General features: G+C 30.7%; 3 protein-coding genes across 4 annotated transcripts in view; 2 read left to right on the top strand and 1 right to left on the bottom strand.

Annotated features, from left to right (window-relative positions):
• Positions 1 to 2904, bottom strand: part of Myo31DF (Unconventional myosin ID) — a 112522-nt gene extending 109618 nt beyond the window's left edge. For both annotated transcript variants that reach the window (XM_072542645.1, XM_072542650.1), the window contains exon 1: positions 2645 to 2904. In XM_072542645.1, the coding sequence (XP_072398746.1) occupies positions 2645 to 2733 (89 nt within the window). In that variant the 5' untranslated portion in view covers positions 2734 to 2904. The remainder of the gene's footprint in view (positions 1 to 2644) is intronic.
• Positions 2905 to 8538: 5634 nt separating this feature from the next.
• The window catches only part of LOC140449444 (tRNA endonuclease ANKZF1-like), a 41560-nt gene continuing 33899 nt past the window's right edge, over positions 8539 to 16199 (top strand). Inside the window, exon 1 of the mRNA XM_072542621.1 lies at positions 8539 to 8597. The gene's annotated coding sequence lies outside the window, so the exon portion shown is untranslated. The remainder of the gene's footprint in view (positions 8598 to 16199) is intronic.
• On the top strand, positions 8553 to 14744 carry LOC140449453 (uncharacterized). The gene is made up of 3 exons (XM_072542632.1): positions 8553 to 8845; positions 9036 to 9270; positions 9563 to 14744. Exons 1-3 carry the CDS (start codon positions 8692 to 8694, stop codon positions 9666 to 9668), a joined length of 495 nt encoding a protein of 164 aa, XP_072398733.1. The 5' UTR covers positions 8553 to 8691; the 3' UTR covers positions 9669 to 14744.

The raw sequence follows: 16199 nt of genomic DNA, 5'->3' as shown, positions 1-16199 counted from the left end.
AAACTGCTCGCCTATAAGGTATTGAGTCATGAAGAGATATGATAAAACGATAATCAGTTTCATGAGGTGGAACATTTCTCTAATTTTCCATGTTATCTATTTCTTTGATGTTTTATTATGTTGGATATTTATTTCTATGCTACTTTTTGTTAGGCTTTATCAACTTCCCATAACCAGTTTTGTTGTGACATCTCATATTTTACCAACTGTCACTTTGCAAAAGCCAACTAAGAAAATTGTGAACAAAATATTATGTCTAATAGTACCAAATTTCCCCATGCACATGATCAGGTCCTAGAGACTTCCCATCTTTAATCCATTTAATGGCACATATGATCCTCTTCATGTGTTATTTCTTGACTATAGAAATTGTATATTTCAGTTGGTATTCTTTGTGTATCTTTGAATAGTTCTTGTGCTTATGTTTTCCATGTTAGTCTCAATAAAAATGTGATCTTCGTTGTGTACAATTATGCCAGTATTGTGTTGTTTACTAGTATTCAGCATCTAGATAATCTTGGTAAGTGCAGAATTTTGTAACTAATCTTTTGCAATTCACGTCAAGAATAAATAATTAATTCCAATGCATGGCCTATAAACCCTGATAAGACATAAATTTTATCCTTTGTCCATTGCTCTTAGAAATTACATTCATTTTTTCTGTATTAATAACTTAACATTCTATTTGAATTTTACCTGGTCATAAACAAGCTAAAAACATAACAATGATCTCACCCAACACACCTAACCACTTTGTTGATTTCTCATTTAGTGTTTTGCAATCTCATTGTCATCCTGATCATTTTAGAAATTTTTATGAAATTAAAAATATTAATGAAAAAAAATTTTTTTTGGTAATCAGAAATTCAATATTGTCTTTATAGAGTAGGCAGGTAGTTTGAAAACCATCTTGCGGTATATACCTATTATTAAAGTAATTTAATAATTATATGTATTGTATATTAATAGGGTATTATTAATTTATAGTTAGAACAAAAAATTTGCTATGTATACCAATAATTATTCAATGACTATTAACTATCAGGTTTCTGGAAAGAAGTAAATGCAGGCATAAAAAGTAGATGTTAACAATTATTATGATCCAGTTCTGAATGAGTTATTTATAGTATATTGTAATAATTATTATATAATGAAATATTCAAGTTAAAAAATAATTCCTCTTTACATAACTTTAAAAGGGAATTGCCTCTTTAATGATCAGCTTTAACTTATATTTTGATGACCATGTTTTCCTCAGGTGAGTGATATTCTCTTCTATTTTTTATTAGTGCCTTTTTCTCCCACTGATCTATTTTCTGTTTTTCTGTATTTCTATCATGTTGATTATTTTCTATTATTTTTTATTAATTTGTTGTATGTGTTCTAAACACTGCAAAAGTAATTTCCATTGTATACAATTCACTTTGATTAATGACTTGTTTTTGTTTCTTGTCAATTTTCTATTTATATTTATAGATTTGAGTCCACAGGCTTCTTAGGTGGCCATTATGATGTTTTTTTAAATTTACTGGGATCTGGGATTTCTTTACATATTGCATTCATAACAAATATTCTCCACAAATATTCTCTCTGTACTTATGTCTTTTTTGTACAACAAAAACTGTTGTGAAGTCCCTTAAATTACAAATAATTGATTATCCCTCTTAGAGATTTAACAGAAATATGTTCTGTTCTTAGGGAGTCTAAATTATTTATTAATCATTCTAAATAAAAAAAATAAAAACCAGGGAAAAGTTTTTAAATTGTACTTAACTGTATCTAATTGCATTCCAGTTGTTTCATAATGCCTGTGCTGTTACTACATAAGAGCATCTGGCAATATAAACATTACTTAAAAATTAACAGTAGATGTTAATGTTCCAATAAAAGCACTAAAGACATAAAAATTACTTCAAAATACAAATTAATACCTATATTACTGAAAAATAAAAGATATGGGTAAAAATTGTGAGTCAAAAATTGGTCACACATATTTGGTAGTATACCTAGTAATTCCAGAGATAAAACTGCAAAAGCAAAAATGTCTTAACACCTCAATAGCAAACATTAGTGCATTTTAAATCTGTTGTGGGCCTTGGATCAGGGATTTGATGTCAAGCTAAAGATAAAACATTGTTTTGTATGTTTTTTGAATAGGTAGGTATTATACATTAATATGTTTTATATTGTATTGAACCATTTCTGAAGTGAAAATGGAAATGTCAAATAAAAAATATTCTTAATTACCACCATTATGGTTTATTCCGATCAAATAAATTATAATATGCTACAGAAAATAGTTTCTGATTCATATAGAGATTTTGTGATTTGATTGATTTTGTGCGTAAAAACAAAAACACCGGTATTATTTGTTTATATTTTTGTTTCCACAGTACTTACAACAAAGAAAAAAGAGTAATCCCTTTAAAACCATCCACACCACGGGCTATTTTGATTGAATTCCCAATGGTCTCGTTCCATTTTTTTCATGGGTAAGGTAGCTAAATATAATTCAGCAATTTTCAAGTGATTTATTACACCTAAGTACATGCATTGTTCTTTAATAATGTATTCACCTGTCGCAGGTATGAACGTCCTCATTATCAGCCAACGGTTCATTAATACAAAAAGCGTAGGTACTCACCTGAGTTCAAGATTCTTCATAAAATTGTCCAGGTCAATTTTGTCCATGAGGACAAAATCGCCTACGCCGACTTCTCGTTGCATAGCCATGGTAGTTGATTTTTTCTGCTGTCGATTGTTTTTAATCACCAACACTGCACTTCATTTAATAAGATTCGATTTGGTGAGTCAACGCGATTTATTTATAAGCTTTTCGTAATCGTTGAACGTTCTATTATCTCAGAAATCACCACACGGACTGATTTGAAAATGAAAATAAACGAATTCAGCTGTATAACCGTGAAAATGATATCGGACTAAGTGACGACATACGTTTTGTGTTGTTTTTGGTAGTTATTAATGCAACGATTGACGGAAGATTAAATGGCACATGTTGATGAAAATAATCGGTGGAATTAATAGTAGTTGTGATAAAGAAAGTGAATATTATTTTAGAACTATTGTTTTCACGTAGATTTTTCTAATTTTATTTAATAACTATTGACAGTAGTATCTGAGCAAGTATTTACGTGAGTCACTCTTTAATTATAACTATATCTAAAAAATAATTTAGTTTAGAAAACAAAAATATGGTCAAAAGAACTAATACTTAAAATAGTTTTGGAGTATAAAACTACTGAAATAAAAGTACACTTAAATTAAAACCACTCTCAAATCCTATCATACATTTTATGGCGTCAGCAACCAATGGTACCAATATAATACCAAAAAACTAACACATTTTTCCTGATACTGGATAAAGTAGATCGTCGTTTATCCGAACTAATTGGGCGTCATTATTGTTAGGAAAACTGCCTTTTTTGGAATAATTGAACTGTATAGATATAGCCGTAAATATTTATCCATATGTGAATGAAAGCCATATTTTTATACCTACATATACAATTATTTATTAAATGACAAATTGGAATGGAACAAAAAAGTGCAGTCTTTACAACAAAACATTCTACATAAATACAATATTGACGACAATTGCAGATTTTTATGCGTTGAATAGTTCATTAATATTTAATTAATTAAGATTTTTTAAGCGTTAAGTCTTTCTCTTCAGTCCTGACCCCGCGGAGCAAGTGAAGTGGCCATTGTGATGTCATATATTGTCCGTCTCCATAGATCTCTGTCTCTGGTCATTTCTTTTAACTCATGCATAGATCTTTTGCCTATTCCTGTAATTTGGTCGATCCATATTTTTGCATTTTGGGTGATCTTCCTCATGATCTTCGGCCTTCTACATTTCCTTGGATATGTTACTCCAAAAGCAACATAGGTAACAATTCTTTTCTATAATACTGTTTGAAGTCTCAATAACGACTTCATCCATGGTGTGTAATAATGAGGTTACATTATGTGGAAGAAACGTGACTTTTAAAATCATCAAAAATCGTTGGGGCGTTATCAAGAAAAAATAATTTTTTCTCTGTTTTACCATTTCTTAATTGATGGGGTTTAACAGAGGCTGTAAAAGTTTCTATAAACCATTCCATGAAAATTTTGCTATCCATCCCAGCAGTCTTTTGCGACGTGTTAACGTAAGGATCGTACACATATTGACGTGTTTAAAACAACGTAGTTTCTTGCTTTTACCAATGATAAGCATGACAATCGGCAGATGCTAATAGTATTAGCGCAACCTAAGGCAGTGATACAATCCGTGCTTATTTTAGGTCCATGTCATGTCTCAAGATAAATCGTTACAATCAGCCTGCGCTTGCTTAAAAATTTGACGGCCTTCCGAGTTTTTCTTTGAATTAAGAATCACAATGTATATCATCAACTAAATCCATATTTGAGGCAAGGGTCATCGTTTTAGGACTTGTGGATTCGTCAGAAGAATCAAACTGAGATATAAAGTTACGTAAGCTCGTTTTTTGTTTTTTTTTATATCCGAAATGGTAAACTTACTAACTTTGTATTCATTGGATAACTTGGTTGCAGATTCACCTTCCTCCAACCGTTTTCTTATTTTTCGTTCATAGATAGGGCACTACACTTACGTTTAGGGATTTTCAATCAAGTGTTTATTTTCACGAGAGTATTTTTTTGTTTAATTATTAGCTATGACCACGTATGCTTGGCTATTAATTTACTAGACAGTTGTGACTGAGATCAGCGATTCGAGTATAGCCACATTTGTCTTGGGCCACATTTCGAAGGTATGTATTTTTCTTCGGTTGGCCAACTTTAATGTCCATATCTTAAATGCATACGTGGCAATAGGAAAGATTAAACTGTTTAATAGTTTTAGTTTCCTTTGTTGTGGTATTTCCCAGCATTTACTCCCGATTTACTCGTACATGGAGTCACTTCATGCACGAATTGGTTTTGTAATTGCCTCCTTTGTTTATAATTAGTGATCCAAGGCGATTCATCCTATCTAACACTTAGAAATCAGCAATTTTCAAATATTAGATGTATTGCAGTCTATTATCATGCCTGAATATTGTTCCAACTATATAGTACGTCCACTCTATCTTTTCCCATGCATGAAATTGTTCACGAATTACTTTTTATTCTAGGTCTCTTTTTTACTCACAGAAACTAGTATTGCAAAATTAAGCCGCTTCTTATTTTTACTTTACAAATTTGTTGACAAGTGCAACATGGATTATAACATTGGAGATCAAATGGTTATAGATGCAATGCTAGTGACATTTAAAGAAATATGTAGTTTCATCCAATATATACTCAACAAACCCAAATAATATTCTATGTAAATAATTTAGAGTTATATGCGGATACAACCTGAAGGTCCATACATAAAACCAAATGCCTCGACTGAAATTATATAATGGTTAACTGGCCACCTTGTGGGAGAAAATGGAAACCTATCTCGTGATAACTGCTATACCAGTTACACACTAGACACAGAACTTTTACAATATAGAACTATATTAGTTCTGACAATGAAAAAAAAGTAGATATACCAGCTGAACTTTTATGTTTCAAGACAAGACCATATCCATTATCTATTTGTGTCTTTCAACAAGACGTGACTATGAGTTCTTACAGCTCAAATAAGAATAAAGCGCTAATTGTATTGTCCATCATGCATACAGTCTACAGCGTGGATTCGGCGAGTCAAAAATCAGATATTGTTCTATTCTACAATAGCACTAAAGGCGATGTAGCGCGTAGACAGTCTAGAGAGCGGCGGGCGTAATTTCGGCCGGTAATCCCTTGGCCTACCTGCATAAATCAAGGGGTACCATTTATGACAGGGGTAATTTCGGCCGAGGGGTTGATGTTTACGATGAGATTAAAATATTGGTAATTACGCTTCATAGTTTCTGTAAAATATTAATTGTGTATTTATTTGGAAATACCTAATCCTGTGTACCTGTCGGAAATACCTTTAATTTACTTATCTCTTTATTCTAATAACTATGTTGTACCTACTTAAGATTATTCCTTTAAATGTATAAAATTCACAAATAACAGGTATAAAATTATTATAGCTAGTCAGTATTATAACTTATCTTGAAGCTACTAGTCGATAGAAAGCATAAAATATATTATTTGTATACGATGGCATCTGTTTCAGTAATTAAGAGTTCACGCGGTTGTGACTTACTAGTTGTAGAAAAGTTTCAGTTTTGTAAACAGGACGTATTAAAAAGTGGTGAAGTACGTTGGAGGTGTATAAAGAAAAATTTAAGATGTTTAGCCAAACTGTACACTGTTGGTGCGGAATACACAGTTACTAGAAGTGAATTAATCCACAACCACGAGTCCGATGAAACTACGTTGGAGAGAAAAATAGTGACGACTTCATGCAAGCGCAAAGCTGAGGAAGACATATCGGAGAAACCTTCAAAAATTATTAAAAGCGTTCTTTCAAATCATTTGCCAGAGAATTTGTCATCGATAGATGTCAGTCTAATAAGAAGAAATTTGTACAACAGCCGCCGTAAGCTCTTACCAGCCCTGCCTAAGGATATTCACGATGTACATTCTGTACTCGATAGTTATGGACCGAAAACCACAACAGGTGAAAATTTTTTGTTTATTAACAGCACAGCTGATAATATCATTGTTTTTTCTTGCCATACAAATATAATAAGTTTATGTAAAATGAAAGATTTTTACATGGATGGCACATTTTCTTATTGTACAAAATATTTTTATCAGTTATTTACCATCCATGGACTGGAAAATGGGCATTATGTTCCTCTTTTGTATTGTCTGTTGCCCAATAAGACCAGTGACACATATATGAGACTTTTTCTGTTGGTAAAATCTAAAATTTTTGAACTTTATAATATTGTTTTTGAACCGAAGGAGGTATTTGTGGATTTTGAAATCGCAATTCATAACGCATTAAAAGTTGTCTTTCCCAAAACCAAACTAAATGGTTGTAGATTCCACTTGCACCAGGCGTGGTATAGGAAAATACAATCATTAGGGTTAACCCAAATGTATAAAGATAAAAACTGCGAGGAAAGCAAATGGCTTACTCATACTTTTGGGCTAACTTATTTAGACCCCTCTGAAGTTGAAGATTGTTTCATATTTGATCTCATGTCATACAAACCGGACCATAAACTTATAGATAAATACGCAGACTATTTATTAGAAAACTACATAGCGCCAGAATCTCATTTTCCACCAAATATATGGGCATATGAAAACCCATCAATTAAAAGAACCACAAATGCCTGCGAATCATTCCATTCGCACTTTAATTCTAGTTTTTATTCAAGTCACCCTTCTATATTTATTTTTATAGAAAAATTAAAAGATTGTCAGATCGATGCATATTTAAAAATAAAAAATTTAAATATTCCAGCAAAAATTAAAGACAAACAAGTAAAAAACAAACTAAAATTTATCGAAAACATGGTAAATATGCTTCGATCTGACAATATTTCTAGAATTAATTTCGTTAAATCTGTATCACATCAAAACGTTTTTTAAAAATTTATAGTTTACTTAATTTATAGAAATAAGTTGATGTAATAATTTTATTGAAATAAAGAAATATTTTAATATAAAGCATTCTGTTATTTTATTTGATTTGCGGCCGAAAATACCTATGAGATAAGGAAGCAACTTAAAACCTCCGGCCGAATTTACCTACCGGCTTTTAGTACCTGCTCTTTTTCCGGCCGAAATTACGTCCGCCCCTAGAGAGATGTGAGTAACCACAGTACAAAGGAAGACCCGAAGGTGGCCTCTAGCAATGCTTTTGCAGTTGATCATTATAACGGGTCTGAATGCAGATACAATCTATAACAAAATAAGAATAATCAATAAAATACGAATAAAGAACCTAAGGAAAAAACAAGAGAGAAATGTCACTTATGCAGTTGGAAACAAAATACGAATAAAGAACCTCAGGAAAAACAAGAGGGAAATATTACTTATACAGTTGGCAACAAGATAAGAATAAGGAACCTCAAGAAAAAACAAGAGAGAAATGTTACTTGTGCAGTTGGAAAAGGGTTAGAGTGACAACGATAAAATGCGATACACCGATACATGTCATATAACAAGATGGTATGCAAGGAACACACAGCAACAGTTCATATATGTCTAAGTTGTCTAACCAACGTCAGTCGTGAAGACGAGGATGAATTAACATTTTTCGATACCACAAGTGTTTTATATTTAGTTTAGTAATCAAATCTGTGTTTAATGTATAATAGCGTACCTACGTAATATATTATTCGTTTTTTTAATGTAATTTATAACTTTTGTTAATTACATATTTAAAAAAATACATCACTATTTAATATCAGTGTATAAAATACACAGGAGCGACTAATTATCTTAAAAATATATAGTGACTAACAAAGGGTTAATAAAAGCCCACCCTAACGGTTCAGTATATTCTACCAGTCAAACAAAACGTTAGTCGTAACTAAGATTACAGGCATGTTGTAATGTCAGTGTCATTGTCGTATGTCACCGTCACCGACCAACTCCGGCAGCGGCTTACGTCATACATAAATAAGGTAAGTGAATTTAATAGAGGATTTTCACTTTCTTATAAAATTTTTGAACTTTTTAAACACCGAGCTGGTAAACATAAGAATTTTTAACAAAAATATGTCGCGGCCACGGTACAATGTGCGTTTCTCGATAAGTCCGGATAAAGTTAACTCCAAAGAAGAGCAAACCGTGTGGACAGAATGGAAAGTAGCTGTTTATGGATTAGTGATATCATTAATAATTATAGTTGTGAAATTTTTTACCAATTACGGTAAGTTTCTCATTTTTTACCGCTTTGAAGTTCCCAAAAACACCAAAATTAGGTTAAGGTTATTATTAGTAGGTCATTGTATAAATATAGAAAAAGTAATGATTACATGTATATTTTTAGCCAAGAAATATAAATATAATTTGTAATTACTGCAATTTTATAAGATTCTATGATTACTTATACCTTTTAGGAAACCAGTTAGAAAAAACATTCATTGAAGACAAACTGATTTATTACAAAGTGTGGTCTGAAGATGGACAAGAGATGTTTACAACAACATGGAAACATGCTGCCAAATACAGTAATATCTGGTTGCCAATCGTGTGTGGTATTCTGAGCTCCTATTTCACTTGGGTAATGGTTTATTTGGACTCAAATGAACCTGGAGTACAACCTCCTAGTCCGTTTTCACCCAAAAAGTACAAGTATGTATCATATTATAACACTACTACCAATACTAATATGGAGATATGATAGAATATAAAACACTGACTTCAGTAAAAAAAGATAAAAATAAAAATGCCTTATGATGAAAACAAAATAATACCTGTAAATCATAAAACCAGTAACATATTAAAATCTTTGAGGAATTTCTGAAATGATATCGCACAAATCCTTTGCTTTAGAATGGGGTATAATACAAAATATACCCCAAAGTGAAATATATTATTTAAGTTTTGTGTTGATCTAACTTTTTTAATTAATTTTTATTTTTAGGGAACAATCTGGACACACTTTTCATCTGAGCTATGTTTTTGCCATAATTATTGGATTTTTAGTCAGTGGATATATGTTTATGAGAGGAGTTTCTATAGTATATTGAAGTGTTGTATAATATATTTAGGATTCATGAAAAATGTTTACAAAAAGTTCTTACACATTTAAAAAGTTTAATACAGTTTTAACAAATATTTAATTCAGGGCAAATTTGAGGATAATAAATAGTCCATTTCAATATAAACTGTTTTTGAAAAAGCAAATGACTGTGGTGCTTCAAAAATTTGACAAAAAATTAATCAGTATGCTACCATACAAAGATTCTCTGGTAACAAAACGATCCTATTTTGGGATATTTTTTATTCGTAATTACTCAACATACTGATAGATGCATATAAAAGGACTCAACACCCAGTATTAAAAAGAACAAAAATAATGTTTCTCACCACAACTAGTATCAAATAATTTGTAGTTTAGTTTGAACATTAAGGGAAGTTGGTAAGGAAGCAGGATGATATTTTTTGTAATGATTTTGTATTAAGCTTTTGAATGATGACGTTAGTTATTTTTTACATTGGTAGGCAGCATTAGTTATTAAATAATTTTTCATGTATCTATAAATACACATGTTATTGGGTACAAAAAATAAACTATTTTATTTATAAAATAGATAGAATAATATATATATATATATATATATATATATATATATATATATATATATATATATATTGATGTTTTAATCTGGATGATTTATTGCATTGACACTTGCTTAAGATAATTTTTTAAATACAAAAAGCATCTATGTATGAAGATCTCACTTGAAATTTAAAAACAATTTTTTGGGAGTGGCCTAAAATTTTTTTGAGAGATAAATAATGTAGTTAACAAGTCTGGCTAATTGGCTCTTCCAAAGCCATTTTTAGAAAAAAAATTATGTAGTTTTGACACAGATAGGAGATAATTCAATCAGCGTGAACTGTGGATTGCCAATTTCTCTACAAATGTGTAAAAACAACTTTCAGTGTTGTCTTTTGGTTATAAATGAACCCATTGAGTGATATTATATTGAATGTTCCTGTATTCAAATGTGTTGGAAACTAAGTACATTATTTCCTTTAAAATTTTTAACCAGTTCTTTTGTTTTTATCTAGAAGGTTCATGCATATTATCAAGATCATTTTATAATTTAGTACAAATGACAAGATATTTAGAGCTTCGCAGGAGTATGAAGAAACAGAATATTCTGTGAAATGTTTATCACTTAAAAAACAATAGTTGACTATGATTGTATTACTTATTGGGTAATTTTAAACTGGCATGATGAACCAGCAGGTATAACTGTTTATGAATGAAATTAACAATTGCGCTAAAACAAAAACAAAGGGAAGGAACTTACAGAAGAATGAAGATAAAGTTTTTACTCGTAAGAATTGGAATCCTCACCCAAAGTAGAAAGCCTTTATTATAGAAAGGACTAGAAAAGTTTTACATAGAATCTAGATTTACAATTTTTCAACCTAAAATGCAAAAGTTTGTGAACTGTACAAGGAAAATTGCAAAGAACATTAAACAATTGAACAAACGTCTGCATATCTTAGATTATTTATTACTTCATCGTTAACAATCACGCCATCAGTCGTTTCTCCCAAAGCTTCTCGAAATAGATGTTCAGAGTACGAATTAAACAGCCAAGGCGAGAGTATGCAACATTGTCGTACTCCTCTTTGTATTGGGACTTCATCGGATAATTGATTGTCTACTCGAATCTTGGCTACTTGTTTCCTATAGAGATTAACTATTATTCTTATATCCTTGTCATCTATGTTTGCGATTCGCAAAGTTTCAATAAGTCTCTCATGCTGTACTTTGTCAAATGGATCGACGAGTAGATTAGCAAATGCTTAATTCTAATTAGGTGTTAGTTGAAACCCTTATTTTTATTGTAATTGTAGATATTCTCGTTTTGCTTATATATCTCTGAAAATAGAGTAAAACACACTTCTTGATAAAACAAAAAGGTACAAAGTATTTAATATAAAATAGTCAAAGTACTGGATACGTTATTATAAAATACCTGCTAGGTATATATAAAAAAATGTTAATAAAAGTTTTAGACCTCTTACCCATTTTAAAATTATGGAGGTACTAAGTCTTCTCTAACACGGTGTCAAACCAAAGTTGTGGTTCTTTAATAGAACACCCTTTATTTAATTTAAAAAATGAATTATTTATTTTTTCCTGATTGCAATAACATAAAAGTTATCAGGGATAAAATAGAAAGTTTTAATACTTATGAGCATTTGTGTTCATAAAACGTAAATATTTGATCATACTGTTTAATTGTATGGGATATAATTAGGTACTGTTATTAACAATTTTTTTTTATATAGGTATTATTATTTTACACTAAGTTTTGTTCAGTCGAATCGATTAGTGTTATTACTACCTAGGTATATAAGAAGTTGCTAACACCCATATTTTTTTATTTAAACTTTATAGAAAATGAAACTTTTTGGTAAAATAAAATATTTACTGATACCCACATAATTTGAAGACATGCTACTGTTCCATTTACACTTAAAATCAAATCTTTATTTCCTTTAAAATTTTTAACCAGTTCTTTTGTTTTTATCTAGAAGGTTCATGCATATTATCAAGATCATTTTATAATTTAGTACAAATGACAAGATATTTAGAGCTTCGCAGGAGTATGAAGAAACAGAATATTCTGTGAAATGTTTATCACTTAAAAAACAATAGTTGACTATGATTGTATTACTTATTGGGTAATTTTAAACTGGCATGATGAACCAGCAGGTATAACTGTTTATGAATGAAATTAACAATTGCGCTAAAACAAAAACAAAGGGAAGGAACTTACAGAAGAATGAAGATAAAGTTTTTACTCGTAAGAATTGGAATCCTCACCCAAAGTAGAAAGCCTTTATTATAGAAAGGACTAGAAAAGTTTTACATAGAATCTAGATTTACAATTTTTCAACCTAAAATGCAAAAGTTTGTGAACTGTACAAGGAAAATTGCAAAGAACATTAAACAATTGAACAAACATTTTTTTTAGTATAAAAAAGTTTTTGAAACTCATGACTTACGCCCCTAGTAAAGAGCTTTAGAATTTGTGCAGAAAATACACAAAATATGTAACTTCTAGAAACAAATGAAAACCATTTACTTAAGAAATAATTAGCAAAGAAAGAAAAGATCAAACAAAAAATGTACAGACCATGTTTTGACAGTAGACAAGCTATTTTTACAGATCCATACATGTTTGGCATGAAGAAAAAGAAGGAAGAGTCACTTGCAACGTGTTAGTCTTCATAGTCACTCACCATGTAGAACATTATTTGAAACATATCTAATGAATCAGTATTAATTTGGAGTGACAGTTCTTACTAAAGTCGGAATTCTAACTTGACAAACAAGCTTTTACTATTTTGTGAGCATAAAACTATTAAAGAAATGATTCGAACATGGACACCCCCAAATGTGGTGTAATTCCATACATGCGCAGATAAAAAAAATAGAAATGCAAGAAATTGATGTACTGGACAATAATATTGAAATATGAAGGGTTCTAGAAAAAACATAAAACCTTAGAAGTAGTTGGATTAACATAAACAAAAAAGTTGCTCATATTATTGATTGCCGTATCTAATAAACCCTTATGTCAAAATGTTTATTGCATCAGAAAATATGTATTTTATGCTGGTATAAATTTACATGGCACTGTAAATGCCCGCTCATCACCTAAGACACCTTAACTCTCAAAAAACTACGGATGACATTACTGACAACTATTTTGTTCTTGGTTTATAGCTTTCCTTAACAGTAGTGAGTCATATTAACCAGAAGTTGTAATAATTTAATAGTAAAAAGATCAATATGCAATGTAATAATCCAGTTTTTACTAATGTGACAAATTTGGGGTCAGTATTTAAATGTTTAGGTTTATGTATTGATGTTATGGTTATTTTTTAGGATTTATTTTTTTATTTTTCTTTATTGTGGTATGGATTTAAGCTAAAAAAGCCAATGACATATTTGAAATGCCTATTTTATCACTGAATTTACCTAATTTCAGGCTATAATTGATAAAGATGGAGTCAGTATGTAATTAGAGTCTTTTTAAAAACAGGTCTGAGTTATAGGACACCTAAATTAACAATCTATGTAACAATAAATACATACAACTGAAATCTACATGATATGAACCAGGATTTAAAAAATCGTTTGAATATACTTCCAGAGCAATATTGAATGTGCACTTTCACCTCTCAACACATATGACTTAAGTATTGTATATTTTTCTCTTTGATGATGTTTTGTAATAATTTTTGTTTACTGAAGCGCTGAAGTACCTCATCATTGGTAACTTTTTGTACCCAGGGAATTCTCAGCATCTGTTTATATATATACATCTCAAAAGCATCTATTCTTTTTTCAGAGTCAATTGTCCAACTTTCACAGCAAGACACCTGATCTTTCAGATTGTGAGCTCTAGACTAAGGTCTGAATTGATAGCATTTCTATTTTTTTGTTACTCTGGTTTTTGATATTTGCTCCCATATAGTTTATGGAAGTTATTTGTCCTACTATTTGTTCCTTGGCATCTACTATATTACATACTTGGACTATATATCCGAATAAAAATTTACCACATTCATTTTCTATTGACTAAAAATGACATAAGGTATGAAATAGGATTAATGCCTATATCCAAAACATTTGGGAGAAGCTGTAAAAATATGGAAAGACACTGTAGACATATGCGTTTTGAAAACTCATGTAATGAAAAGAAGAGGGGGCACTAAAACGATGGTGATAATGTATAAGTAAAAAAGGGCATCAGAGAAAATCTTATGAGGAAAATCTTCTGTAATCCTCAAGAAAGATGTTTTATTTTCAAGAACATGTTTCCTTTTTGGAAAGTGAGACATTTTCATTTGCTTGGAAGTCAAAATTTTATTTATGTGTAGTATAAAGCAGTTTTTTATGGAAGTTTAAAGTGAAATGTGTTTCCTAACCAAAATAATTAGTAGATAGTATATATTTTTATCATAAGAGTTTGTTATTGAAATGCTTATTTATTTTTATATATTTATTTTTATTTTTTAAAGGAATGGATTGTATTTAACTTTGTACAATAAAAAATAAAACTTTATTAATGCTTTTTTATTTATTTAGCAACAAATTTTGCTAGTGGTATCTTAAAGGCTAGATATTTTAAGCTCAACAATAGTTTTTGTGAATAAGCTAAAAATAGCATAAAGAATCAAGATATCTTTTAGCTATAAAGCAAGGTATTTGTTCTTGTTAATCGATAAATGGTGAATAGATTGCTCAAATATTGATCTGTGGACTTTACGTTTGGATAAGAGTGCAACCAAGCTGTAAATATTTAGTTTTCATCACAAGTAGGTAAATATAAACCTTTTTACAAAAGAGCTCTTTGTCAAAACCTATATCCTAATACGTGAGTTGAACAAATAGAGATAAAGACATGATGGACAGGTCATGTTCAATAATGGACAATTATTTAAGAAGTGAGTAGTGTGAAGAATGATAGGTGACAAATATATGAGGAGCATCACCAAAGACCTTAAAAAATAGAAAAACATGGATTCAATAGCTCAAGTAGACAAATTTTAGCATAGCCACCATTAGAGTACCTACTTAAAAGATATGACAATGTGTCATTCTACCTCGTATGTTAAAACTGAGGTCGTGGCTTCAAAACGTTTCTCATTTTTACAAACGTTCGGACTCTTATTCTTATTTGACTTTTTATTCTATACTTTGTTCAATTCTGCATTTCTGACTCCTATATGGTACATCATTAATGACAATAGGTACTTTTATGTCTTCACTGGGGATAAAGATTCGTAAAATAAATTCTTCTGAATGCAAGTTGAAGAGTAGAGTTGAGAGCATATAGCTTCACTTCACTTTCTATATTTATTTTATCCTGTAATTACTATTCAACTCTTATTCTTGTTGTTCTTCTTCTTCTGCTAGTGCCTATCCTCTATGGATGTTGGCTACCACAATGGCCCATCGTATTTTATTAGCAGCTGTTCGAAATAGGTCTGTGGTGGTCATACCTGTCCACTGTCTCAAATTCTTAAGCCAGGATATTCGGCGGCGTCCTGGTCTTCTATTTTCCCTTCTAATATCAATAGTAGGATTCTGTATTTATTTTCATTTCTCACTATATGTCCGAAGTACGCTAACTTTCTTCCTTTAACGGATTTCAAGACTTCAGGTTCTTTTTGTAAACGTTGCATTACTGCGTCGTTAGTTATATGATGCACATATGATATTCTGAGCAAGCGACGATAGCACCACATCTCGAAAGACTGCAACCGTCTGTAAGACGCATCAGTGAGTGTCCATGCCTCTGTTCCATACATAAGAACAGAAAACACATAACAATTAAGGATTTTGAGTCGGAGATGTAAGTTCAAGGTTAAATTGCAGAGAACTTTCTTCATCTGTTGGAAGGCACCCCTTGCTTTTTCGATCCTACATTTAATCTCGTATGAGTGATCCCAGCTGTCTGTGATGTTGCATCCTAGGTATGTTATTTTTTCTGTTCTATCCAATACCTCATTGTCTG

The sequence above is a fragment of the Diabrotica undecimpunctata genome, chromosome 1 (assembly GCF_040954645.1).
Source record: "Diabrotica undecimpunctata isolate CICGRU chromosome 1, icDiaUnde3, whole genome shotgun sequence".
In the NCBI taxonomy this organism is placed as follows: domain Eukaryota; kingdom Metazoa; phylum Arthropoda; class Insecta; order Coleoptera; family Chrysomelidae; genus Diabrotica; species Diabrotica undecimpunctata.
This window is presented reverse-complemented; position numbering and strand designations above follow the sequence as displayed.

Coding starts and splice junctions, on each gene's coding strand:
- LOC140449453 (XM_072542632.1), top strand. CDS start 8,692: ATGTCGCGGCCACGGTACAATGTGCGTTTCTCGATAAGTCCGGATAAA. Junction 8,846..9,035: donor GAAATTTTTTACCAATTACG/GTAAGTTTCTCA, acceptor TATACCTTTTAG/GAAACCAGTTAGAAAAAACA. Junction 9,271..9,562: donor TTTTCACCCAAAAAGTACAA/GTATGTATCATA, acceptor TTTTATTTTTAG/GGAACAATCTGGACACACTT.